The following is a 24,695-nucleotide window of genomic DNA, read 5'->3' as shown; positions in this document are numbered from 1 at the left end:
GGCACGTGCTTATTGGGAGCGCTGACCTGGGAGTATGTCAGCGAGACGCAGGGGATGTGGAGTTGCTGCTCTCCTCTTCTTCAGAGTAAGTCTTGCTGTATTTGATTTCCTCTGTGCTTCTGTGATTGCAGCTGGAGCAAGAGAATGAGGCTCTGTTGTGTAAAGTGGATGAGATGGAGAGAGCAAAGATCTCTGCCCAGGAGAAGCTGAGCTTGTGTGAAAGAACAAAGAGCGAGCTCTGTGCAGAGAAAGGCCACCTGGAGCAGCTGCTGAAGAAAGCAGAGGAGCAACAAGAGGAGCTGCGGGTAGAGCTGGGGGTCCTGGCAGAGGAGAAGGAAGAAGCCCAAGAGAAACTCCTTGAGGTGAGACCAAAGACCTGGTGCTTCTGGGTGGGCATGTGGCTGCTTGGCTGGGTGAAGCTGTGCGTGTTGGCCTCCTTTTTGGCTTCTGGTAAGTTGCAGAGAGAGGACTGCATCCACGACTCTACTGTTCTCCCGTGTGGCAAAAGCAGCAAACTGTGTAGCTCTGGAGCCTTTGTCTGGGGCAAAAGCCAGGGCTGCACGCAAGGACTCTCACTGCATTTTGTCCCGCTTCCAGGTTTCCCGCCAGCAAGAGTCGTCTCGCAGTGGCCTGGAGCAGTTGCGCCAGGAGTCCTCTCGCCAAGGGCACGCGCTGGCCGAGGTGTGCGCAGAGAAGGAGTTGCTGGTGCGGGAGAAGGCTGCCCTGGAGGTGCGACTGGCAGCCCTGGAGCGGGAGAGACAAGGCCTTTCGGAGCAGCTGGCAGAGGCCAGGTAAGGGCAGGGAGGAGACCCTGGGCAGGACGTTCTTTAATGTCTGTAATGGTCAAGGTGACAGTGGTTCCACGGGGATTGATTGCATCCTGTGTGCTTTTCACATGTTTTCGCTTCCATGGACAGAAAATGGAAGAATTCCAATTCAAGCAAAAAAAAAAAGTCAACCTTGATTTGAAGGTTATTTTTCTGACAGCTAAAGCTGGCAAAGCTCTCCTGAGCGTTGGGCTCATGTTTCTGCCCCCTTACGTGTTCCTCTGTGACGTCCACAGCAAGCCGAGTGGGCTCTGAACGGAGCCATAATTAAACCACGCAGACGTTTCCCAGAACGTGAAGTTTCTCTCTGGTCTTGGATTCTTGTTCTGTGCATTTGGACATCGATCTTTCCTTGTCACGTAGTTTGAGGTGGGATCTTCAGAATTGACGGCTATTGCTTATGGAGGTTGTGAGCAGGACGCTGCCCTTCGGGAGAAGCCAGAGGCTCCTGCAGAAAATGTGGAGGGCCTTCTGTTTCTAAGCTAACTGGTGTTAGTGTGGTGCAGGAGCTAGAGCTGGTGACACCAGCAGCAGGGAACCCTCTCTTGAATTCTCGCCAGCCTTCAGGGGTTTCTGCCCATCACTGATGTCTGTTAAAATGGACATAGTTACTTTGGCCTGCCAGAGACTGGTGTAATCGGAACTGTGTGCTTGTTCTCCTTCTTGAAGATACGTCCTCCGTTGTCCATCCAAGTTTTGCTTGCTGGCACAGGCTTGGTGGGCGCAGCTACCCGTGTGTCGTGGATCAGACCCCAGCAAGTGAAGATTTGGCTATTGCAGTCCAATTCGGCTGGGCTTTCTGTGTGCTGCCAGGTGACAAGGGAAGCCTGGCCATCCCCTGGCAGGGGCCCGCATTGCTATTTGGAAGGGCAGCAATAGGCTCTCTGTGTAGGAGTTTCCACGCGAGCCTTTTTCCGTAGGCAGGGGTAGGGATCTTGCACCGCTTCTTCCTGGAACAACTCCCCGTGGGTGTCAGGAGCAAGCAGCTCCTTTCTCTCTGTATTCACGATTTGCAGGTCAGGGAAGGAGACCCTGGAATGCAGCCTGTTGGAGGCTCAGCAGCACTTGTCTGAGCTGGAGATCAGCAGGAGTCATCTCGAAACCCAGCTCCACGCGGTGGCGCAGGCCAAGGAGGTGATCCAAGGTGAGAGCCTCCCGTTTCTGGTGACCCCGTGCCTGGGGAAGGTGGTATGAAAGCAGCTCTCTGTCCGCAGTGCTTCTGAGGAGTGAAGGAGCTGGAGACAGACCCCTCCTCCACGGAAACTCAAAGGGCGTAAGGTCAGTAAAGTCAGAGCCGCTGTTTGTGCAGACTCTGACTCTTGCCATTTGTCGTGTTTGCAGGGGAAGTGAAGTGCCTTCAGTGGGAGCTGGAAGCGGAGAGGTCTCTCCTGAAGCGGGAACGGCAAAACATGGCGCAAGAGCTCCTGCAGAAAGAACAGCAGCATACCGACACCCTCAAAGTTCGGGAGGCCGACCACCAAGGGGAGATAAACAAGCTGCTGCAAGACGTGGTAGGAAACACTATGCTTCTGAATGCTTCAAGCCAGCTTTGTGGGCTGGCTTGAGGAGAAGAACAGCCTGAGCGTGGGAAATGGCAGCAATGGTCTGTCCCGGGCGACACGGTGCCGGGCCAGGCAGCAGAGCCAGTGGCTCGTCCTGGAAGGAGCGTGGAGACCCCCAGGACTCTGGTGGGACAGTAAATGCAGGCACGGGTTGCGTGTGGGCGTAAGAGGAGTTCAACAGAAGGTTGGGTGGTCCCCAGCCAAAGCACGGCAGCAAAGGGCTGGGATCTTCCCAGCCTCCCGCCCGCCATGGAGTAGACTCCTAACGCTGCTGCCAGCTGCAGGCGGGGGAACTTTGTTCCTTCCTTTCTGTCCTTTGGCGGCTGACAGAGGTGTTGGAGCAGACGGAACAAGCCCCTTGTTGCTGGTACTGGCGTTCGCGGCCTGTCTTGTGAGGAGGGCACGAGGGTCTGGTCCCTTTCTGACCCTGCAGTCCGTCTGCACCTTTTCCTTGATGAAAAGGGAGCCGAGCTGTGACAATGGAGGCTGTGAGCCTACGCTGTTCTGAGGAGCTTGGCTGAGACTTCTTGTTTGTGTTTGTGCTTGGGCCGAGAAGAAAATGTTTGCTAGTAATTCACCATTCAGCTGCTCAAACGCTTTCCGTCAAGCCCAGAACTAATGAAAGAACTACGCAGCTTGCCGTTAAAATGAATGCGAGTCCAAGAGCTGTGCGTGGGTGGTTGGTTCTCTCCTATCTAGGCAAGATGAAGCAATGTGTGGCGGTTGGGATTTGGCCTGGAAAGGGCACAGTTGACCAAGCGAATGTACTAAACGTAGTAGAATGTTGTAAGGATGGCTGAACAGCAGCGACACTGATGGTGCTTAGAGGAGGCTTTCAGAGATGGAGCCTCCTGAGGTCCAGCTTTCCCAGGGTATTAGAGAGAATGGAAATGGTACCGTTGGCTGGTGAGGTTGAAGGCTTCATTGCGCTTTCAGGGTGTTCTTTTGGCGCAGGGATTTCTCCGAGGTGATGTGGAGGAGGGCCCCTGGGAAGGCAGAGTGTTGTTTTGGGCTGTGGGCCGGGAGGAGGAGGAGAAGGGACGTAGCACTGTCCTCTCCTCCATGGTCACTCTCCGCGATGTGTTGACTCTGGCCCTTCTCTCCTTTCTGTGGCACCACTCCCATCATCTGCTCTCTGAATGCCCAGCAGGCGATTGCAGAAGGGCAGCGGCTGTCCTGGCTCTCGGAGAAGAGACTCCTGTCGCAGCGGCTGGAACGTCTGCAGCGAGCAGTTGCAAGGCTGGACCGGGAGAAGACGGAGCTGAAGCAATACAGTGCTGAGCTCAGGAGGACTCTGGAGGAGGTAGACCAGGCTTTCGCTGCCTCTGCGCAGCATCACGGTCCTCTGGAAGGCACCGCATTTCCAGAGGCAGCACTGTGGAGTCCTCGGCTTGTTTCCTTCCCTCTCCCACTGTCCCCCGTGGCCACACGCTTTTGTCTTTTCTCTCTCTTCTGGCACCCCGTTGCCTTCGCAAATGCACGTTCACTGCGGTACCAGCCTTCTTGCCCCAGTGTCCCCATCCGCACCCACTGGACACTCTTGTGTCAGGAACTCTTTCCTCCTGCTCGCTCTCTTCCGTGGGCTGCTTGGAGTGCTTTTTGGCCCCAGCGTTCTGTGGTGCAATTCACAGTCTCGGAGCAGCCATCTCCTTGCCAGGATGTCCAGAGGTCCTTTTGCTCCTTGTGTGGTGGCAGGTTTCTGTGACCCTTTCTCCTATCCAACGTGCAGGTGGAACGTGAACGGAGGAGGCTAAGAAGATATTGCAGAGGTCGGGCACTGCCAGATGCAGGCGGATCTTCTCTCTCCGAGTCTGACCAGCACAAGATGCCGGCGTCTCAGCAGGTGAGACCAGGATCTTACTTGGTGGGAGGAGGCTCTGGCCAGATGGAGGAACGATGGCAGCAGCCCCCCAGTATAGAGCGGGTGAGGAGCAGGAAAGCTCTCATCCAGAGCCGCTGTGGCTGTGCTGATGGGCACAGCTCTGCACGATGCTGTGGCCCGAGTTTTGTTTGGCCATCAGGAAGGGAGGCCGGCAGGCGGTGGGAATACCCAGTCAGACGCGTCCCTTGGCCATGGCCAGACAGCATCGTTCCCCGAGGTCTGGTCTCTGTGGTGCCTGTGGGTCAGGCAGGGTGGGAGAGGGATTGGAGGAAACTCAGAAAACGGAATGGATGGGAAATAGAGAATAGTCTAAGGACGTCCCCCTTGAGTCTTGCTCGTCTTGTTGAGCTTTCCCATTTTCCCTTTTCACGCGCTAGCTGTCACGTTTTCAAGGCAGATGAGAGCAGAAGAGTTCCTCAGTGCCTTGTGTCACCAGTAACTCTCCTGCTGAGGAAAAAGCCTGTGGCAGTAAGGTGGCAGCAGCCCCAGTCTCTCCCTTGGAAAGGGGAGTTGGGTGACTTAATCCTGTAGGAACCTCTCTCTCTCATATCCATGGGATGTCTCGGGGTTGTACGTGTGAATGGTGAGCCAGAGAGAAAGTCAACGTGTTGATAGTGTGAGGTGAGGCCAGGGTGACTCTGGGAGCCTGTGACTTCCATTCCCCGAAGAGCAAGTGTTTGTCGGGGCTGGCGTTAGAGGGTGCGTCTTCCCCGAGAGCCGGTACCGTGGAGCTAGGGCTGGTCCTACCAGCGTGGGCTTGTCTGAGCTCGGCCTTTGGCCTCTTTCAGGTGTCCCTTCCGCAGACGCAGCTGGCGCAAGACGGAAAATAGAAGCGGGACTGGATTGAGTGCTGTGCAAAGACCGGCCAGGAACTTGAAGACCTTGAAGGCCAAAGCTGCTGCTCCGGTGGCAGAGACTCGGGAGCTGCGCTGAACCTTGTCCTGCCGCGGAGCAGCTGCAGCATCGCGGGGTTCCCGTCTTGGGCCCTTCCCTGGACTGTGTTTGTTTTCCTGCGGGCAGGGGGGGTGCATTTGTTCTGTTTAGATTTTGCAGCATGTGCTAGTGATAGTGGGGGTTTATGGTTTTGTACTAAAAGCCGTTTTGTACTATTTCTGAAGGGAAAAGGGAGAGGGGTTTTTCTGTTTTTGTAATAAAAGCCATTTTGTACTGTTTCTGAAGGAAAGGGGGAGTGGGGTTTATACCTTTTTGTAATAAAAGCCATTTTGTACTGTTTCTTGAAGGAAAAGGAGAGTGCTTGGTACGTTCATGGGTTAGAAAAATGTTAGAGTAGGGACGTCAAAAGAATATGGTTAAAAAGTTCCAGGAGCGCTTTGTATAGAATTGTAGTAGAACTTTGATGGAGCTTGAGCTGAACTCCTGAAATTAATCCTTAATTGGCCTAATTAGGGGGATCTCCCAAACTTGGACTTGAATGCATGTGTCTGATGAGGGCTGGTAAGGGAACTGTAGCTCACTCATGGGCTGTATCTCATCACTGTGAACCTGGGACTGTCGGAAACGCGTGGTGTGCTGGCTGTTGTTAAACGCCCGGCACCCGATTCTGCAGAACTGAAATAAAGCCAAATATCTCGACTCAGTGTGTTGATTGGTTTTTGCCCAGCGGGTGAAGAACCCTGATTTAGGGCCATCTCCTCCGGCCCTGGTTTTTCCCATTCCCTGCTTGCAGCTCCCTTTGGGTGAGCCCTGGCACCGGCTGCTCGAACCTGCTCCGCTGCACCGTTCTGGGCCTCCACAATAGACCTGCCTCCCCGCTGCGCAGCGAGGAGACCCAAAGGACAGGTGGCAGAGCGGTCCCCAGGGGGAGACGCCAGCGTCCGTCCCCAGAGCGGCGGGAACAAGGGTTTTGTGCAGGGCTGCTTGCTCTGAGGAGAAAGAGCCCTGGAGAAAGGATCTCGACACAAGGACCGCCAGAACCCCGGCTCAGCAGAGCTGGAGCAGCCCCTCCGATAGCCCGGCCACAAAGCTTCCCAAAGGAGACAAAAGCTGGGTCTTCGCCTGACCCAGGCTGTGGGAGGGAGGAAGAGGAGGGAAATCATTGCAGGGAAGATGCCCAGACAGACACAGTATGGCCTGGCCTGAAGGAAGGAAGGCACAAGGCACCCCCTGGGAGCAAAGGTTTTCTTGTCCGCCTGGTGGAGCTGCGCGGGGGCTCTGTGCCCCAGGAGCCGCACACCTCCTCAGGACCAAACGCTGCCCAAAGCTCCCCAACACGCTCGCCACAATCTCTCGAGCCTCCAGTCCAAATTCCTCCCATCGCTCCGCAGGAGAAGTGTCCAAAGGCTCTGCCTCTCTGGCACTGGCAAACAACCTCCCGCCGACCCCATGGGGAGCCCTCCTGAAGACGTGGAGGGGCTGATCCAGCGCCTTCCCCCATCCAGCACTTCCCCGACCACGGTCTCAGCCTCCTCTTTAAGCTCCTGCTCTTCGGCCAGCGTAGCCCGCAGCAGCGTAGGCTGGATGCTGTTGGGCACGTCTTCTCCGGCACGCTTCTGAGACTAAACTGAGGAGCAGCTTGGCATGAGGGGATGGTCAGGCATGAGGGGATGGTCAGGAAGAGCCGCTGAAGACAGGACTGAAGTGTAATGTGTTGGGATTCTTAACTTTGGGGGGTAGGTATGTATTCAGCTGCCCCCCTCTTTAAGGGGGCTCGTCCCCATCCCCACTGCGCTCCCGTTGCCATGGCCCGTGTTCCATCTGTAACTGCCAGTCCCTGGCGACGGGCACAACGCATCCCCTCTGCCCTGTGCCCGACAGCCCTTCTCTCCTGCTCCCCACACAGCCCTGCTCTCCTGCTCCTCACAGCTCCTACCCTCCACCCAGCCCTTCCCTTCCCATCCCGCCTGATCCCAACTTCTTTCCCTGAGCGTTGTGATAATGAAGGCGATGAAGAAGAATCCATGTGTGCTGGCAGAGGTACATCCCTGTTCCCTGGAGGTGGGCAGCCCGCAGTGGCTGGGGGGCCGAGACCTTGTCTCGCCCTCTCCCCCCACCCCTGCAAGGCCAGGGGCTGGCAGAAGCCCTTCTGGGCGGCTCATGCCCTGCTGGGGTGCAGCATCCCTGCGCGGGGGGGACACGTCCCCACACACAGCCCAGGCTGCCCCGGGCTGGTGCCGCAGGGATGCTCGGCGGGAGCAGGCGGGTGCTGGCCGGAGCCTGAGCCGGTGCCTGCGCTGCCCCTTTCCAGGCTGGAGCCGTGGGAGCTGAGCCCTGCCAGCGGAGCAGCGCCGAGCCCAAAGGCCGCCTGCACCGAGTAAGGAGCTTCTGGGCGCCAGGGCAGGCGCAGGGACGGGGTCTAAGCGGGGGGCGCCGGGGACTGTGCCCAGAGCCCCGTGGGGCAGGGAGCAGGGCTGCTCACCCCTGCCCTCTCTGCTCCGCCAGATCCACAGGACCGTGCCACACTCCAAGCTGCTGAAGGAGAGGAAGAAGAGGAGCCTCCAGCTGCAGGCGCTGGGGCATCAGTGTTGGTGGGTGCTGGTGGCCAAGGAGCCACTCAGGTCCAGCCAGTTCCTGCTGGAGCCCCATGGCCCCACGGCTCTCCCCGGGCAGCAAGAGGGGCAGGGGTGCGGAGACCCCCGTCCCACAGGTCCACTGGGCTGGCCAGGGCAGGACCAATGCCCTTTTCTGCTTGCCTTTCGGCTTAGGATGTGCCAGACTGCGCTGGAGGCTGCAGAGGCGGCTGCCAGGAGTGTGGGGACGGAGGAAGAGATGGCGATGGAGGTGGATGTGGCTGAGGAGGAGGAGATGGAGGTGGATGTGGAGGAGGAGGAGGCGATGGATGTGGACCCGCCATCAGGAGGACAGGCACGTGCTCGCCATGCGCTGCCCGCAGGGAGGGAGGGTCTCCTGCCACCGGGATGGGGCTGGGGCTGGGGCTGGGCTGGGTGGTCCCCGCTACAGGGACACGGCGCCCGCTGCCCTCGTGCTGGCAGCACAACGGCCCCCATCGCGCTGCCCTGAGCCCCCCTCCGCTTTGGGCCGGGAGCGATTCCTTAGGGCCGGGACAGGCAAGTGTAAGCCCAAGCCCAGGCGGGGCTCAGCGCTGGTGGCAGAGTCCCCCTGTCCCCAGCGTGTCCCAGGGCTGTGGCCATGGAACGCCCGTCGGGGCGAAGCCCGACCCGAAGCAGCTGCTGCCGCTGAGCCGGCTCGGGAAGCCCCAGCTCTGCTGGGTGAGGCGCTGCTCGTTAGCCAAACGGCCGTGCCGCTGGCTTTTCTTCCAGGGGCAGCAGGCGTGCGGAGGCCAGACCAAGAGCAGACCAAGGAAGAGGAAGAGTTGTAAATAGTTGTCTACAGCTTGTTAATAGTTTTGGTGTTTGTTAATAGTTTTGTTAGTTGTTAATATTTTTGTTAGTTGTTCAGAGTTGTTAAGAGTTGTAAGAGTTGTTACTGGTTGTTAAGAGTTGTAGGTAGTTGTGTTGTTGTTAATAAAGAGTTGTGTTCCTGTTTTTCACACCCAAGCTCTGTGTGCATTTCTTGGGAGCCGCGGCCTTTGCAGAGTTGTGGTTCCAGTGTCTCGGGGATGGCGGCGCTGGAGGCGGCTGGGGGTGGTGGCACGGCCACCCCGGGGGTCCCTGTGCACAGATGGGATGCGGCTGATGAAAGGGACGTCCCTGGGCACCAGCGGGGTTCATGGGCTGCTGGGGAGTGGGGTCCCCAACAGCAAAGGGGTCCCCAGCCAAGCACGGTCTCTGCCATGACCGACCCCTGCCATGATGCCATCAAAGCAGGCAGGAAACCTGCTGCTGCCCTTGCTGCTGGAGGGAAAGGAAAGGGAGGGACGGGGCACAAGCCAGGATGGGGCCGTAGAGCTGCAAAATGCAAACTGATCAGCCGAGGGCCATGACATCCTTGGGAATGGCTGGTACAAGGATGAGGGGAGAAGGTTTTGGAGCTGCAGGGGCTGATGTTTAATGGTGTGAACCTCCCCACGCTCGGGTCTTTGCTTCTGGTCCTGCCGTGCTTTACCCGGGGCCGTGCCCAGAGCCGAAGCCCGGAGCAAAGCCCTCCTTGCCCTCCGGCATTCCTGCTGCCGGCAGCGGCCCCGGGCCCTGGTCCCCACTCGGGGCGAGCCGTGGAGGGGGCAGCGCAGGCTGCGGGGGGCTTTGGGGAGAGGGAGCTGGTGCAGGGGTGCGGTGGGCGCAGGGTGTCGGGGTGCGGGGAGCCGTGGGTGCCGGCAGAGTGGCGAGGGGGGGCGATGCCGTGCGGGCCGGGGGTGCGGGATGCGGGGAGCCGCGGGGGGCCGGGGCTGCGGGCACGGGGCTGCCCCCGGCCGCTCGGGAGCCGCGGCCCCGCCCGCCCCCTCATTACCCGCGCCTCATTAGCGCCTCATTAGCGGCGGCCGGGGCGTGGTGCCCTCCCCGCGGAGGCGGTCGGGGAGCGCTGCCGGCCATGGGGGTTGCGGGCGGCGGCGCCCCGCCGTGCTGCTCCTGTCCCTGGGGGAGGCTGCCCGGGCGGGGGTCGGGCTGCGGGGGCCGGGCTGCGGAGGGGCCGCTGCCTGGGGTGCGGAGTCGGGGGGCGATGCGGGGTCCCCTCTCTCCGTGTGGCTGGGTCGGGGCTGTGTGTGTCCGGGGGGTGTCGGCTGGCGGAGCCGAGCTGTCCGTGCCCCCCCGGCTGTCAAGGCTCCCCTGGACACAGGGGCTTCAGCCAGGGACTCGCAGGTGTCCGGGCTGTCCCAGGGTCAGGCGCTGCAGGGAGCAGCCTGCACCCGGTCTCCACTCGGATCCTGCTGCCCAAAGCCGTCCTTCTCCCTCCCCCCCGCATGCTGAGACCCTTCCTGCGAGAGCTTTCCTCCTTGTGGCTTGAGTTGAGCTCCCCCCTGGTGTTGGTGAGTTTGTAGCGAGTGCCCCAAGATGATGGTGTTGGGAGGGCATTAACTTCAGCAGAGCTGTAACAATCCCAGATGAGCTGGGTAAGGAGGGTGCTGTTGGGCGGGTTTGGGGAAAGGTCTGCTTAAAGAGCAATGGAGCAGAAGGGGCAAGGTGGGGGGCAAGTGGGAAGTCAGCAATGAAATGTTTGCGGGGATGACTGGGGGCATCTTTTTGTGCCCGGCAGTGAGTTGTGGGGAGCGCAAAGGAGTTGCGAGGAACTGCAGGGAGCGATGAAGGGAAAGCCCCGGTGCCTTAGCTCGGAGGAAAGGTGCCAGGGCAAGGCGGGGGCTGAGTGCCCGGTGGGTCAGGCTTCCCAAGCTGCTGCCGAGCCCCCCGTGGGCTGGGAGGGGAAGGCTTCGCCCTCAGCGGTGGGGTGGAGGCTGTGGGACGCGCTCCTTGGTGCCAGCCCCGCTGGCTGGCATGTGTCAGGGCTGAGGCGGGCGGGGGGCAGCAAACTGTTTCTTCTGCCAGCAAAATGCCGATGGGAGGTTGTCTGTGACCTGCTCTTTATTGCCCCTTCTCCACGGGACAGGCTGGCTCGGGATGAAAATTCTCTCTGGGCTGAGGCCCCGGAGATGCAGAATCCCCCCCAGGTTGGTGTCGGGAGTGGGGTTGCTGCCCACTGGCGAAAGGAGGAGGTGAGGGGGGAGGAGGAGGGATGAGCACTCTCACCGTTGGCTGGGGAAAGGACTTGTTTATTTTTTGCTCACAGGTGCAGGAATGAAGAGTTTTGGTGCCCCCGCAGCAGCCCTGGCCGGCAAAGGGCTGAGATAAGGGGCAGAGCCCCGACTGCGCTGCAGAGCCGGGGGTCCCAGGCTCATCCACCAGCGCAGCAGGAGCTTTGCTTCGCCAGGTCCAGTTCTCCCGACCCTGCTCTGCACGGGCTGCTCGCCCCCACGGGCTGCTCAGGGGAGGGCTTTAAGGCTGCAGAAGGTGGGTTCGCTCCGAGTCCTGCCAAACGGCAGAGAGCTGCTGATTCCTGGGTGTAGTGTCCCCTGACAGGAGAGGTCAAGACGGGGACCCTTTCCACTGCACAAGGAATGCAGAAAGTGTAGGCAGCCCTACAGGGAGGCCCCAAGGCTCCTTGTGCCCATCACCTGTTACTGGGAACCACTGAAAAGAGTCTGTCTCCATCCTCTTTAAACCCACCCTTTAGATACTTGGCAACATTAATAAGGTCTCCCCTCAGCCTTCTCTTCTCCAGGCTAAAGAGTCCCAGCTCTCTCAGCCTTTCCTCATAAGGGAGATGCTCCAATGCCTCCATCGTCTTTGTTGCCCTACGCTGGACTCTCTCCAGCCGTTCCCTGTCTCTCTTGAACTGGGGAGCCCAGAACTGGACACAGTATTCCAGTTGTGGCCTCACCAGTGCAGAGTAGAGGGGGAGAATGACCTCCCTGGACCTGCTGGCCACACTCTTCCCTATGCAGCCCAGAATTCCGTTGGCCGCCTTGGCGACAAGGGTACATTGCTTGCTCATGGATAATTTACTGTCTACCAAGACCCCCAGATCCTTTTCTCCAGAGCTGCTTTCCAGCAGGTCCACCCCTCACCTCTACTGGTGCCTGACATTCTTCCTCCCCAGGTGCAGGACCCTACACTTGTCCTTGTTGAACCTCATTAGTTTTTTCTCTGCCCAGCTCTCCAGCCTGTCCGGGTCACGCTGGATGGCAGCACGGCCCTCTGGGGTGTCAGCCACCCCACCCGCTTTGGTGTCATCGCGATCTTGCTGAGCATACGCTCTGTCCCCTCGTCCAGGCCCTTGATGAATACGTTAAACAATACTGGTCCAAGGATTGACCCCTGGGGGACACCACTGGTTACAGGCCTCCAGCTCGACCCTGCTCCATTAACGACGACCCTCTGAGTCCTGTCACACAGCCAGCTCTCAATCCACCTCACTGTCCCCTCGTCTAGTCCACACTTCCTCAGTTTCCTAAGGAGGATGTTATGAGAGACAGTGTCAAAAGCCTTGCTGAAGCCAAGGTAGGTGACATCTGCTGCTCTGCCCTCATCCAGCCAACCAGTTATAACATCATAGAGGGCTCTGAGATTGGTCAAGCATGATTTACCCTTGGGAAATCCATGTTGATCACTTCCAATCACTTCCTGCTCCTGAACGTGCGTGGATACGACATGCATAACGAGTCGCTCCATTACCTTCCCAGGGCCGGAGGTGAGACTAACTGGTCTGTAGTTCCCTGGGTGCTCCTTCCTGCCCTTTTTGAAGACTGGAGTGATATTGGCCTTCCTCCAGTCCTCAGGCACCTCTCCTCTTCTCCATGACCTTTCAAAGATGATGGAGAGTGGCCGAGCAATAACATCTGCCAGCTCTCTTGGCACTCGCGGGTGCATCTGGTCAGGGCCCATGGACTTATGGATGTCCAGTTTGGCCGAGTGGTCTCTAACCTGATCTTCCTCTACTGGGGAAAACTCTTCCTCTCTCCAGACCTTCCCCCTTGCCTCCAGGGCCTGGGATTCATGCGGGTCGGCTTTAGCAGTGAGGGCTGAAGCAAAGAAGGCATTCGGTAGCTCTGCCTTCTCTGTGTCTTCCACCACTAGGGCGCCCATCTCATTCGTTAGTGGGCCTACATTTTCCCTACTCTTCCTTTTGCTATTGATATACTGAAAGAACCTCTTGTTCTCTTTAACCGTGGTGGCCAAGACGAGTTCTGCTTGAGCTTTGGCCCTTCTGATTTTCGCCCTGCACAGCTTCACTACACCTTGCTATTCTTCATAAGTAGCCAACCCCCTTTTTCAAGGATCATAAACTTTCTTTTTTTCTCCTGATGGCCAGCCTAAGCTCTCTATTTAGCCAGGCTGGTCTTCTTCCCTGTCTGCTTGTTTTCTGGGACTTGGGGATGTGGCCTTCTCCTGAGCTTTTAAGAGTTCCTCCTTGAAGTAAGACCAGCCTTCCTGGGCACCTTTGCCCTTCAGGACTGTCCCCCAAGGGACACTCTCAACCATGCTCCTAAGCAGGCCAAAGTTTGCCCTTCGGAAACCTTCGGGAACCGCTGTTGAGAAATGTCTAAATTATCCCTGGCACCCTCAGAGACACCCCGCTCCCACTACAGCCAGTCACAAATTTGTGTTTGACTCTCATTTCAAGTGGGACTCGGGGTGGTGCATCCAACTTCCAAATCCCTACGAATGGACCCTCTTTACAGACAGGACACAACTGCAGTGGGCCTGGTCCATAAAGTCAATTAGAGAAAATCAAGAACAAGGAACAAAAATGTATGTACAAAAATGTAAAATGCCTATTTTAAGTACCTGGGCCCGGTACGCCTTTGGGAAAATGAACACTCAATTGCAACAGGTATCTAGAAGGACATGACAAACCAGGTTGGCCTTGGATTTGCTGTTCTTAAAAGACCGTGGAGTTTGCGGTATCATACTGAAGAAGAAGGCTGTGTTACAGTTCACAAGGCCACTCCCCCGACGGAAGAAGCTCGCGCTAAGACAAAGCAAATCGCTGCCCGGGCTGGGGAACTATTCTACAGTGTGCAGCTCAAGGACTGCTTTGACGGATGGAGTGCCAATGCTGAGGGGGTTGGGACTCACCGGATGGGGAAAGTGGCTACTGAGTATCAGGCTAACGCTGTTATGTGGATTTTAAATTTCTGATTATTGGCTTGTGCGATGTATGATTAATCGTTTATCCTCTTCGGCTTCCTCTCTCCTTTCACCCTCTGCTCGCTGTGGACGGATCACCACCCGAGAAGAAGACGGGCCGTACAGGAGTGAGATTCACCCGCCTGTTTGAGCCACGGGGTGGTGTAAGAGGCTGAGAAGCCAGAAGAGTCCATGTCTCAAACGCTCGGCAGGAGAAAAGAGATGTTGCCGCCAGGCTGCGGAAGCCGGCTGGGGCCTTTCGGAGGCCACCTTCCCTGCCTTGGGTCACTGTCTGAGCCAGCAGCGCACCTGCCCTTCGACAGTGAGGGGGAGGAAGACCACCAATAGCCCCCCTGGAGCTGCCTCTGAAGAAAGCAGAGGAGCAACAGGACATCACTGCAAGGAGATTTCTGCCCAGAGCCTGTCCCGGGTTTTGGAGAAATGAGTGTATTGGAAAAACAGAAGGTTCAGAGACCAATCGAGCTTCTGGGTCTCTGCCTCCAGAACAGCAGCTTTGGGATCCCTGACCACAGCTGCGAAGGAGTCAGACAGCCGAAGGTGGGGGGGTTGAGGTAGGAGGCAGCTTTCAACCCGTTTTAAGCTGTGCTCCTGAAGCGGTGTTTGTGAAGATGGTTATGGGCTTGGAGGGGCTTGGTTTGTGGATTTGTTTGGCCTTAAGTGTATTACCCTTCAGGGTAACGCTTTCTGTGGCAGCTGGAAACAGTCCTTCTTGTACACCAAACCCAACCCCGTATTTGGAAGGGGCATTTCGGCTGCTGCAACGTGCGTTTTCTTCCCTGGGTGACACTCGGCCCCAGGCATACACAGCCTTTCACTTTGGCACATTCTTGTCCCCCTGGCTGAAAGATTCTGTGTTTTCACGGGTTGAATGCTTCCTCAGCCCACCACAGGCCATAATGACTGTGCCTTTACAGACCACTTCCCTTGCTCACTGCTTTCAGATTTGAGCATCGAAGCCATGGAGGGAGCAGGAGAGCAGCAGCTGGATGTAGAGCACAACCTGTTTAAGCAGCGGTGGGATAAAGGTGGCAATCGCGTGACTCCAGGGGCCGAGAGACACGGTAAGGCGCTCTTCTGCCTGTCTTGGGCGGATGCTCTGGTCGTCCTGCCATCACTGTGTGCCTGGTTTGGCTTTCATGGGAACAAGGGACAGCTGACGAGCATTTAAACACCTTTAAGGTGTTTAAAACTGAAACACCTTAAGGTTGAACCTTAAACACGTTTAAGGCACGCAAGTCTATGAAACGTGCAGATCAGTCCGACTGCTTTGATACTGGCTACTTTTGCGGCGCAAATCTTTGCCTAGTCCCTCTGACATTATGACAAGGGCTCATGGATGCATTTCAGGAATAAAGCTCCCAAGTTAATGGTCTTTGACGACTAGAAAGGAAGCAGCTGTTCTGGCCAAGCTTGGCTTTGGTAGTATCTTTAAATCACAGCAGGCTGACAAATGGGATGACCTGGTTAGAGGAAAGAGCCTCTCCCCAGGGAAGGTTCCGGCGACTCAAGCCTTGAAGCCTAACCTTGCCCCTTACTGCAGGCACTTTGTGTGTGTTCACGCAGACCTGAGAAATATATTGTAGTTGACTTATCGGTTACAAGTTGTAGGAAGTGGCCCTTGGCTACGTGACCCTCTCCTCTACCCTTTCTACCTGTTCTGACTCACCCTCGTTCTTCGATACAAACCAGAGAGGATTCTGGCAAAGTGTTGCAGTCTAACAGGAATACTGTTCTGACTTCTCCTTTCCAAAACGTGATCTCCTGACTACCTTTTCTGGGAGACAGCGTCATTCTGTGTGTCAGCATAAAGGGAATTTGTTGGTTTGCATCACTTGGATGTAACTTTCTGGTGTTGAAGCTGAAAGGCTAAACTGAGGCAAGAGCTGAATGATGGGGAGGTACGAGGATTTCTCCCGTTGTCGCGGGAGTGTGGTGATAGTGCTCTCGCTGCGGTGTCCCTTGGCAGCCTTTCTCTACTCCCGGGACAGACGAGGCCGGGGGGCAAAGGGGACTGAGCCCCGTTTGTCGTGTTTCCCCCCTGAGCCCACGAAATAGCGCTGTATTCCCGGGGTCCCTTGCCCTGGAACTCGGAAGCTTTCCCTCCCGCCCCGGCTTCCCCGTTCCCTGCTGGCGGCCCGGGCCCTTCGCGCCGCCCGTCGGGGAGGACAAGGTCCGGGAGCTCCCCCCGGGCACGTCGGCGTTTCGCCCCGGGCCGGGCCCCCCGCTCCCGCGGCAGCCCGGGCCGAAGCCGCAGCCTCCGGCAGAGGCTCCGGCGCTGCCGCCGCCTTCCCCGGGCGACGGCCCGTCCCCGCGGCCCCGGCTCTCGCCCGCCGTCTCGGGGCCCCCCCGACACGCGGCTCGCGGGGACCGTTTCCCCCCGCTCCCGCCCCCAGCGTCGGCCGGGGCCGGTAACGGTCTCCGAGCGGAGCCGGCCGGAGCGAACCGCGGCCGGAGCGGCCTCTTCCCCCGCGGCAGCCCCGCAGCCCGCAGGAAAGCGCCGCCGCAGAGCGGCCCCGAGCGAGCCCGTCCCTCCCGCCCCGCGGCTCCCGGCGGCGCCCGTCAGGCGGCGGAGCCCGGCCGGCGAGCGGGGGCATGGCGGCGCCGGGCCCGGCCTCCCTGCAGCGCCGGCTGCAGAGCTCGCAGGAGGCGCGGCACCGGCAAGCGGTGCTGGTGCGGAAGCTGCAGGCGAAGGTGAGGAGCGGGGGCGCCTGCCCGGGGGGAGCTCCCCGAGGCCGGGCCGGGGTGCCCGCGCCGTCCGCGGACGGGACTCGGCGGCGGAGCCCTCGGGGGGCGAAGGCGCGGCCCCGGCGGGGTCCTGCCCGGGCCCTGCCCTGCGCTGCCGCGGGCGGGACGGCGCCGAGCCCGGAGCTCGGGGGAGGGAGGGAGGGAGGCCCCGGGAGCCGTCCCGTCCCGTCCCGTCCCGTCCCGTCCCGTCGGCGGTCACCCCCGAGCCGCTCGCCGGGGCTTGGCCGGGCTCGGGGGAAGCGAAGCTTCCCGGTCCCGAAGGGACTCGGTGTCGGAGCGGCAGCGCCGTGGCGCGGGCTGAGCTCGGGCTGCAGAGAGCGAGAGAAAAGCCGGTGCCGGAGGAGCCGGGTCCGTCCCCGGCTGCAGTCGCTCATCTTCATGCCGTGTCTGCGCCCAGGTCCTGCAGTACCGGACCCGCTGCCGAGAGCTGGAGCAGCAGCTGGAAGCAGGAGCGGTGAGTGCGCAGGGCGCGAACTGAAGAGAGCGGCCGGAGCGTTCGGGAGCGAAAAAGCTCCCCGAGCCATGGCAGGGGAAAGCAAGATTGTGCTCCCGGAGGGTTTCAAGAAGCGCTGCGAGTTTGCCCGCCCCTGTTCTGCCCAGTTGCCGCTCTCAGAGCAGCCAGCGGTCCCAGAAATGCAGGATTGGAGTTGTGTGCGGGAGTGCTTTATTGGCGGGGAGCGTTTCGTCCTGGGTCTCGGGAGAGGGCTTTGCTGCCTGTTCTGGGGCTGTCTCTGAAATAGAATGGGTGGACAGACAGTGTTTTGGAAGGCGAGAATGCTGGCGTCGGGCAGAGAGAGCTGGCTCTGTGCTTTTCGTTCTGCTTGCCGGCTAAAGCAGATCTAGGAAAGAAAGGGCGGGAGCGTAGGAGAGCATTCCTGGGCTTCAGGTGGAAGAATTGGACCAACCATTCGCTTTCTTCTTCAGGGATGCCTCCCAGGCAGGTGGGAAGGCACGGAGGCCCTGGAGAAAGCCCTGCTTGAGGTGAAAGAGGAGCAGCAAAGGTACAAGGAAGAAGCGTTCCCTCCTACTCGGTATCCTGGATGCTCACGGCAGGGAGGGAAAACCTGTCCGTGGTAGGCAGTCTCCGCAAGGGAAGTGTTGGGGCAAGCCCTTTGGAAAGGAGAGAGGTGCACAACCTGTTCTGTGGGGCAGTAATAGTGGTGTGTGCTGACCGCTTCTGTTTGGAGCGGGGCGTTCCTGCGGGTGAGCTCCAAGGGTCCCTTTCCAGCCTAAACGCTGCCCTGGTGCAGTAGGTGAGGGGCTGGGGGCAACGCTAGAGAAAGGTGATGCGTCCGGTGATGAGGCAGCACGAAGGGGAGGCAGCCGTCAACTGTGGGCATCGTCCGAGTTGCAGAGGAAGGGGAAAGCCAACCTGTAGGTGGAAACTGAAGGCTTAAAGCAAGGAGAAGCACATGAGTTGGCCATCAGCGAGAGATCTTAGTTCATCCTAGAAAGCGCTTTTCCTGCCTCTCAGTTTGAGAACAAAGTCAGTGTTGGGGGAGCCGGGAAATCCCGGGGATGCCGCTTGTGGATAGGGGTTGTTCAGTGACCTCATGGCTGTTCCTCCCTTTGCAAGGTGCGAGGATCTGGCCGAAGCGAACAGTCTGCTGCGGGAGCACCTGGAGAAAGCGAAAGAGGTGAATTCAGCCCTCAAAGAAGATGTTGGAAAGCTGACGGTGGATTGGATGAGGGCGCGGGAGGAGCTGGAAGCGAAGGAGCGCGAATGGCGCCAGGAACGTGAGGTGAGGCTCAGCTGCGGGAATGTCAGAGGTGGTGCCAGCGTGGCATGAGAACGCGTTTTGTTTCTGGCCCAGAGAACTTGCTGTGAGAAGGTTGTGGCTCTGTTGAGGATGTGTTGGTGTTGACGAGCAGAAGAGAGGGGTTGTCGCGGATGGAGCGATAGACTTCACTCCTAAGAGAGAAGCAGCAATATATTTATTGATATAAACCAATGATTTGACCAAGTCGATAGTAGACGCGACAGTTTTAAGGGGGTGCTATAGCAAGGTCCACTTGGTTTTTTACTGCTCGTACAGTGATGGCGGAGGCTGAACTGGCATTTCTTTTTGTCTTTGCATCTGTAGCTCTATGAGAACTACTTCAGGGGTGACCGTGACCGTCTGCTCGGGCTGTGGCATCAGATGGTCACCTTCCGCCGTCATTTCCTGGAAATGAAGACTGCCACGAACCGGTGAGTAGAAGTTGAGGCCCGATCTCTGGCAGAAAAGACGTACCTTCCCTTCACACCTCTCTGAGGTTCCTTTCTCACAGTTGCCTTCTACACAAACAAGAGCAGCGTAGCCGTGAGAGTGTCTGCTGCTGGTGTCAGCAGGCGACTTCAGACTCTGGGTTACTGTCAGCCATTTATCTTCCTGGATGATGAACCTTCCTTAATGCGTCGAGCGTGCCTTGGTTCTTGTGTTCTTTGTGCTTTTTCGTTACGCCGTTTTAGGCTTATTCTTCCTCCACCTTCCTGAAAAGTTTATTATGTGGCTGTTGTCGTGAGCCTCTGAGCAGTCGCTCGCCAAGGTGTGTCCTGACCCCAGAGTGTCAGGGGAATGATTTGTCCCCAGCCGAGATGTCATCTTTCCTGGCAGCTTTTCCTCTTTGCGCCATTACGTGCGTGAGAAGCGAGTCAGCTGAGAGAGCTGGTGGTGTGAACGTTGGCTCTTCCTTTGTTCTTCTGCAGAGATTTGTCAGAGCTGAAGGCAGAGCAAACGAGGCTTTCTGGGTCTGTAATGGCAAACTGCTCCCGTCTAAACTGCAGCGTGATGTCCTTCCAAGGCAAGGGGGAGCTGGAGAAGAAGGAGCTTCAGGAGAGGTAAAGGTGTTTTAAACTTTGCTGTTAGCACCGTTCTCTTCTGGGGCTGCCTCTTGCATTCATAGATGGGCTGTGTTCACATTGCAAACACACCCGTTCTGCACGGCCTTGTTTCTGTCCCGAGTCAAACGGTTGCCTTCAACAGAAAGGACGGCAAAAACCGTCTGACTGCCAGAAGCTCCTCTGGGTAAGAGCAGACTGGCAAAGAGGTGGCGTATTCCAGTGCTTTTGCTGTGAACTGGTTCTTGGTGAGCAAGCGAGAGCAGCCTAAAGAGAGCTCTGTCTCTGCTACAGCCCTTTTGCTCCCCGGGGCGGTGCTAGAGGAGTTGGCAGGAATTTGCCCGGCACCATCCTAAGCACTGTAGCACCTCTGTGCTGACAGTTCCTTGCGAGACTGAGTGCAGAAGGCCTTTGGGGCAAGAAGGGCCATTTTGCAACATGCAGCGTATTAACCGGGCCCCTCCTGTGATCCCATGGTTATTGGATTGGACATTCATAGCCGTCTCCCCAGACAGCTTGCAGGGCCTTGGATTCATTCACTGCAGAAGGCAAAAGTAATTGTGGGAGTCGTAGTCTGGACTTTCAAAGTCTGTTTTAGCCCAAGAAGAACTTGTGCAAGGCTTGTATCCAACGTATGAAAGAGGAGAGAGAGAACTAAGAGGCAGGAAGCTGTTGCCAGTACCTGAACGTTTTGGAAACGTTCTGTGATGTCTGGAAGCTTGATTTACTTTCTCAATGACGAACGTTTCATCCGTGACAAAGAGCGATGCAGCTCTAGTCAGGAAATGCCGGTGGCGTTTAGGTGTAGGTCCAAAGCCGTTGGAAATCATTCCAACTGCCATATCTGGGACACAGTATGTGCTCCTGGTTTTGGAAAGGAGAATGTTTTTACATTGACAACTTGTTTGTCTTTCCCCTTCTCACAGACTGAAGGACTTAGTGGCACTCGAAGACAAACACTGCGTGTTACAGCATGAGTTGGTAGTTGCGAGAGAGGCGCTGGAGGAATCGCACCTTGAGAGGGATGTGCTGAAGGAAGAGAAGCATGAGCTTAGAGTGGCCCTGGAGAAGGTATGGCCACCTTGTGATAGCAAGACCAGCACAGATGCTTTTTTGGTGTCAGTAGAGGCCAGGGAACGTGCTGTTCTCCTCCTTGGGAAATGGTGATGAGACCACGCAGGCTCCTTGGGGTAGTTTGTGGGCACGTGCTTATTGGGAGCGCTGACCTGGGAGTATGTCAGCGAGACGCAGGGGATGTGGAGTTGCTGCTCGAAGGCAGGGATTTCCCTGCCCTTGTTGTCATGTTGTTCTTTTGTCTCTTCAGGCCGAGCAGTCGGTGGCAGAGCTGACGGGGGCTCAGCGTGAGCTGAGTGCTGAACTTGCTGATCTACGTGTTGCAACAGCAAACATGAGCTGTATCAATGAAGCTCTTGCGTTGGACAAAGTGCAACTGAACAAACTTGTGCTGCAGGTGAGCAGAGTTGCCAAAGGTCTTGGCAGGTGTTTGTCTCCACCTGCTGCTTCTTCTCAGACCTCTTGCCTTCTGACAGTGTGACTGACTGAATATGGAACTGTTCCTTTTTCTGTCCAAGCCCAACCTTCATAGGAAGTCTAGCAAGAGCGCCACAGATGCTGTTTCTGGCAGGGGAAGACAGGGACAATCATAGACTCGTAGAATTGTCTAGGTTGGAAGGGACCTTTAAAATCATTGAGTCCAAACACGAACCTAACACTGCCAAAACCCCACTAACCCATGTCCCTGAGCGCCACGTCTACCCGTCTTTGAACACCGTGTTGCTCCCTTTCCATTCTCCTACTGTTGTTTAAATGCAGCGTCCTCCTTCTTCTTGGGAAATGGTGATGAGACCACGCAGGCTCCTTGGGGTAGTTTGTGGGCACGTGCTTATTGGGAGCGCTGACCTGGGAGTATGTCAGCGAGACGCAGGGGATGTGGAGTTGCTGCTCTCCTCTTCTTCAGAGTAAGTCTTGCTGTATTTGGTTTCCTCTGTGCTTCTGTGATTGCAGCTGGAGCAAGAGAATGAGGCTCTGTTGTGTAAAGTGGATGAGATGGAGAGAGCAAAGATCTCTGCCCAGGAGAAGCTGAGCTTGTGTGAAAGAACAAAGAGCGAGCTCTGTGCAGAGAAAGGCCACCTGGAGCAGCTGCTGAAGAAAGCAGAGGAGCAACAAGAGGAGCTGCGGGTAGAGCTGGGGGTCCTGGCAGAGGAGAAGGAAGAAGCCCAAGAGAAACTCCTTGAGGTGAGACCAAAGACCTGGTGCTTCTGGGTGGGCATGTGGCTGCTTGGCTGGGTGAAGCTGTGCGTGTTGGCCTCCTTTTTGGCTTCTGGTAAGTTGCAGAGAGAGGACTGCATCCACGACTCTACTGTTCTCCCGTGTGGCAAAAGCAGCAAACTGTGTAGCTCTGGAGCCTTTGTCTGGGGCAAAAGCCAGGGCTGCACGCAAGGACTCTCACTGCCTTTTGTCCCGCTTCCAGGTTTCCCGCCAGCAAGAGTCGTCTCGCAGTGGCCTGGAGCAGTTGCGCCAGGAGTCCTCTCGCCAAGGGCACGCGCTGGCCGAGGTGTGCGCAGAGAAGGAGTTGCTGGTGCGGGAGAAGGCTGCCCTGGAGGTGCGACTGGCAGCCCTGGAGCGGGAGAGACAAGGCCTTTCGGAGCAGCTGGCAGAGGCCAGGTAAGGGCAGGGAGGAGACCCTGGGCAGGACGTTCTTTAATGTCTGTAATGGTAAAGGTGACAGTGGTTCCACGGGGATTGATTGCATCCTGTGTGCTTTTCACATGTTTTCGCTTCCATGGAGAGAAAATGGAAGAATTTCAAGCAAAAAAAAAAAAGTCTACCTTGATTTGAAGGTTATTTTTCTGACAGCTGAAGCTGGCAAAGCTCTCCTGAGCGTTGGGCTCATGTTTCTGCCCCCTTACGTGTTCCTCTGTGACGTCCACAGCAAGCCGAGTGGGCTCTGAACGGAGCCATAATTAAACCACGCAGACGTTTCCCAGAACGTGAAGTTTCTCTCGGGTCTTGGATTCTTGTTCTGTGCATTTGAACATCGATCTTTCCTTGTCACGTAGTTTGAGGTGGGATCTTCAGAATTGACGGCTATTGCTTATGGAGGTTGTGAGCAGGACGCTGCCCTTTGGGAGAAGCCAGAGGCTCCCGCAGAAAGTGTGGAGGGCCTTCTGTTTCTAAGCTAACTGGTGTTAGTGTGGTGCAGGAGCTAGAGCTGGTGACACCAGCAGCAGGGAACCCTCTCTTGAATTCTCGCCAGCCTTCAGGGGTTCCTGCCCATCACTGATGTCTGTTAAAATGGACATAGTTACTTTGGCCTGCCAGAGGCTGGTGTAATCGGAACTGTGTGCTTGTTCTCCTTCTTGAAGATACGTCCTCCGTTGTCCATCCAAGTTTTGCTTGCTGGCACAGGCTTGGTGGGCGCAGCTACCCGTGTGTCGTGGATCAGACCCCAGCAAGTGAAGATTTGGCTATTGCAGTCCAATTCGGCTGGGCTTTCTGTGTGCTGCCAGGTGACAAGGGAAGCCTGGCCATCCCCTGGCAGGGGCCCGCATTGCTATTTGGAAGGGCAGCAATAGGCTCTCTGTGTAGGAGTTTCCACGCGAGCCTTTTTCCGTAGGCAGGGGTAGGGATCTTGCACCGCTTCTTCCTGGAACAACTCCCCGTGGGTGTCAGGAGCAAGCAGCTCCTTTCTCTCTGTATTCACGATTTGCAGGTCAGGGAAGGAGACCCTGGAATGCAGCCTGTTGGAGGCTCAGCAGCACTTGTCTGAGCTGGAGATCAGCAGGAGTCATCTCGAAACCCAGCTCCACGCGGTGGCGCAGGCCAAGGAGGTGATCCAAGGTGAGAGCCTCCCGTTTCTGGTGACCCCGTGCCTGGGGAAGGTGGTATGAAAGCAGCTCTGTGTCCGCAGTGCTTCTGAGGAGTGAAGGAGCTGGAGACAGACCCCTCCTCCACGGAAACTCAAAGGGCGTAAGGTCAGTAAAGTCAGAGCCGCTGTTTGTGCAGACTCTGACTCTTGCCATTTGTCGTGTTTGCAGGGGAAGTGAAGTGCCTTCAGTGGGAGCTGGAAGCGGAGAGGTCTCTCCTGAAGCGGGAACGGCAAAACATGGCGCAAGAGCTCCTGCAGAAAGAAGAGCAGCATACGGACACCCTCAAAGTTCGGGAGGCCGACCACCAAGGGGAGATAAACAAGCTGCTGCAAGACGTGGTAGGAAACACTATGCTTCTGAATGCTTCAAGCCAGCTTTGTGGGCTGGCTTGAGGAGAAGAACAGCCTGAGTGTGGGAAATGGCAGCAATGGTCTGTCCCGGGCGACACGGTGCCGGGCCAGGCAGCAGAGCCAGTGGCTCGTCCTGGAAGGAGCGTGGAGACCCCCAGGACTCTGGTGGGACAGTAAATGCAGGCACGGGTTGCGTGTGGGCGTAAGAGGAGTTCAACAGAAGGTTGGGTGGTCCCCAGCCAAAGCACGGCAGCAAAGGGCTGGGATCTTCCCAGCCTCCCGCCCGCCATGGAGTAGACTCCTAACGCTGCTGCCAGCTGCAGGCGGGGGAACTTTGTTCCTTCCTTTCTGTCCTTTGGCGGCTGACAGAGGTGTTGGAGCAGACGGAACAGGCCCCTTGTTGCTGGTACTGGCGTTCGCGGCCTGTCTTGTGAGGAGGGCACGAGGGTCTGGTCCCTTTCTGACCCTGCAGTCCGTCTGCACCTTTTCCTTGATGAAAAGGGAGCCGAGCTGTGACAATGGAGGCTGTGAGCCTACGCTGTTCTGAGGAGCTTGGCTGAGACTTCTTGTTTGTGTTTGTGCTTGGGCCGAGAAGAAAATGTTTGCTAGTAATTCACCATTCAGCTGCTCAAACGCTTTCCGTCAAGCCCAGAACTAATGAAAGAACTACGCAGCTTGCCGTTAAAATGAATGCGAGTCCAAGAGCTGTGCGTGGGTGGTTGGTTCTCTCCTATCTAGGCAAGATGAAGCATGTGTGGCGGTTGGGATTTGGCCTGGAAAGGGCACAGTTGACCAAGCGAATGTACTAAACGTAGTAGAATGTTGTAAGGATGGCTGAACAGCAGCGACACTGATGGTGCTTAGAGGAGGCTTTCAGAGATGGAGACTCCTGAGGTCCAGCTTTCCCAGGGTATTAGAGAGAATGGAAATGGTACCGTTGGCTGGTGAGGTTGAAGGCTTCATTGCGCTTTCAGGGTGTTCTTTTGGCGCAGGGATTTCTCCGAGGTGATGTGGAGGAGGGCCCCTGGGAAGGGAGAGTGTTGTTTTGGGCTGTGGGCCGGGAGGAGGAGGAGAAGGGACGTAGCACTGTCCTCTCCTCC

The 24,695-nt window shown here is 57.3% G+C and overlaps 2 protein-coding genes and 1 long non-coding RNA gene across 3 annotated transcripts; all 3 read left to right on the top strand.

Moving 5' to 3' along the window:
* The first annotated feature begins 135 nt into the window (after window positions 1–135).
* On the top strand, window positions 136–12,893 carry LOC134522585 (centrosome-associated protein CEP250-like). Its single transcript, XM_063350356.1, has 3 exons — window positions 136–362; window positions 598–776; window positions 12,866–12,893. The coding sequence occupies exons 1-3, from the start codon at window positions 174–176 to the stop codon at window positions 12,891–12,893; spliced, it is 396 nt and encodes a 131-aa protein (XP_063206426.1). The 5' UTR covers window positions 136–173.
* A 5,220-nt stretch (window positions 12,894–18,113) lies between these two features.
* Window positions 18,114–19,272, top strand: LOC134522658 (uncharacterized). Its single transcript, XR_010073089.1, has 3 exons — window positions 18,114–18,276; window positions 18,619–18,725; window positions 19,224–19,272. It is a non-coding gene; the product is annotated as an uncharacterized LOC134522658 (long non-coding RNA).
* Window positions 19,273–21,384: 2,112 nt separating this feature from the next.
* LOC134522584 (centrosome-associated protein CEP250-like) lies at window positions 21,385–22,553 on the top strand. Its single transcript, XM_063350355.1, has 3 exons — window positions 21,385–21,611; window positions 21,847–22,025; window positions 22,511–22,553. Exons 1-3 carry the CDS (start codon window positions 21,423–21,425, stop codon window positions 22,551–22,553), a joined length of 411 nt encoding a protein of 136 aa, XP_063206425.1. The 5' UTR covers window positions 21,385–21,422.
* Window positions 22,554–24,695: the final 2,142 nt, after the last annotated feature.

Source organism: Chroicocephalus ridibundus, chromosome 12 (genome assembly GCF_963924245.1).
Source record: "Chroicocephalus ridibundus chromosome 12, bChrRid1.1, whole genome shotgun sequence".
Classification (NCBI taxonomy): domain Eukaryota; kingdom Metazoa; phylum Chordata; class Aves; order Charadriiformes; family Laridae; genus Chroicocephalus; species Chroicocephalus ridibundus.
The sequence above is the reverse complement of the archived record's forward strand: the minus strand, read 5'-3'. Positions and strand labels throughout refer to the sequence as shown.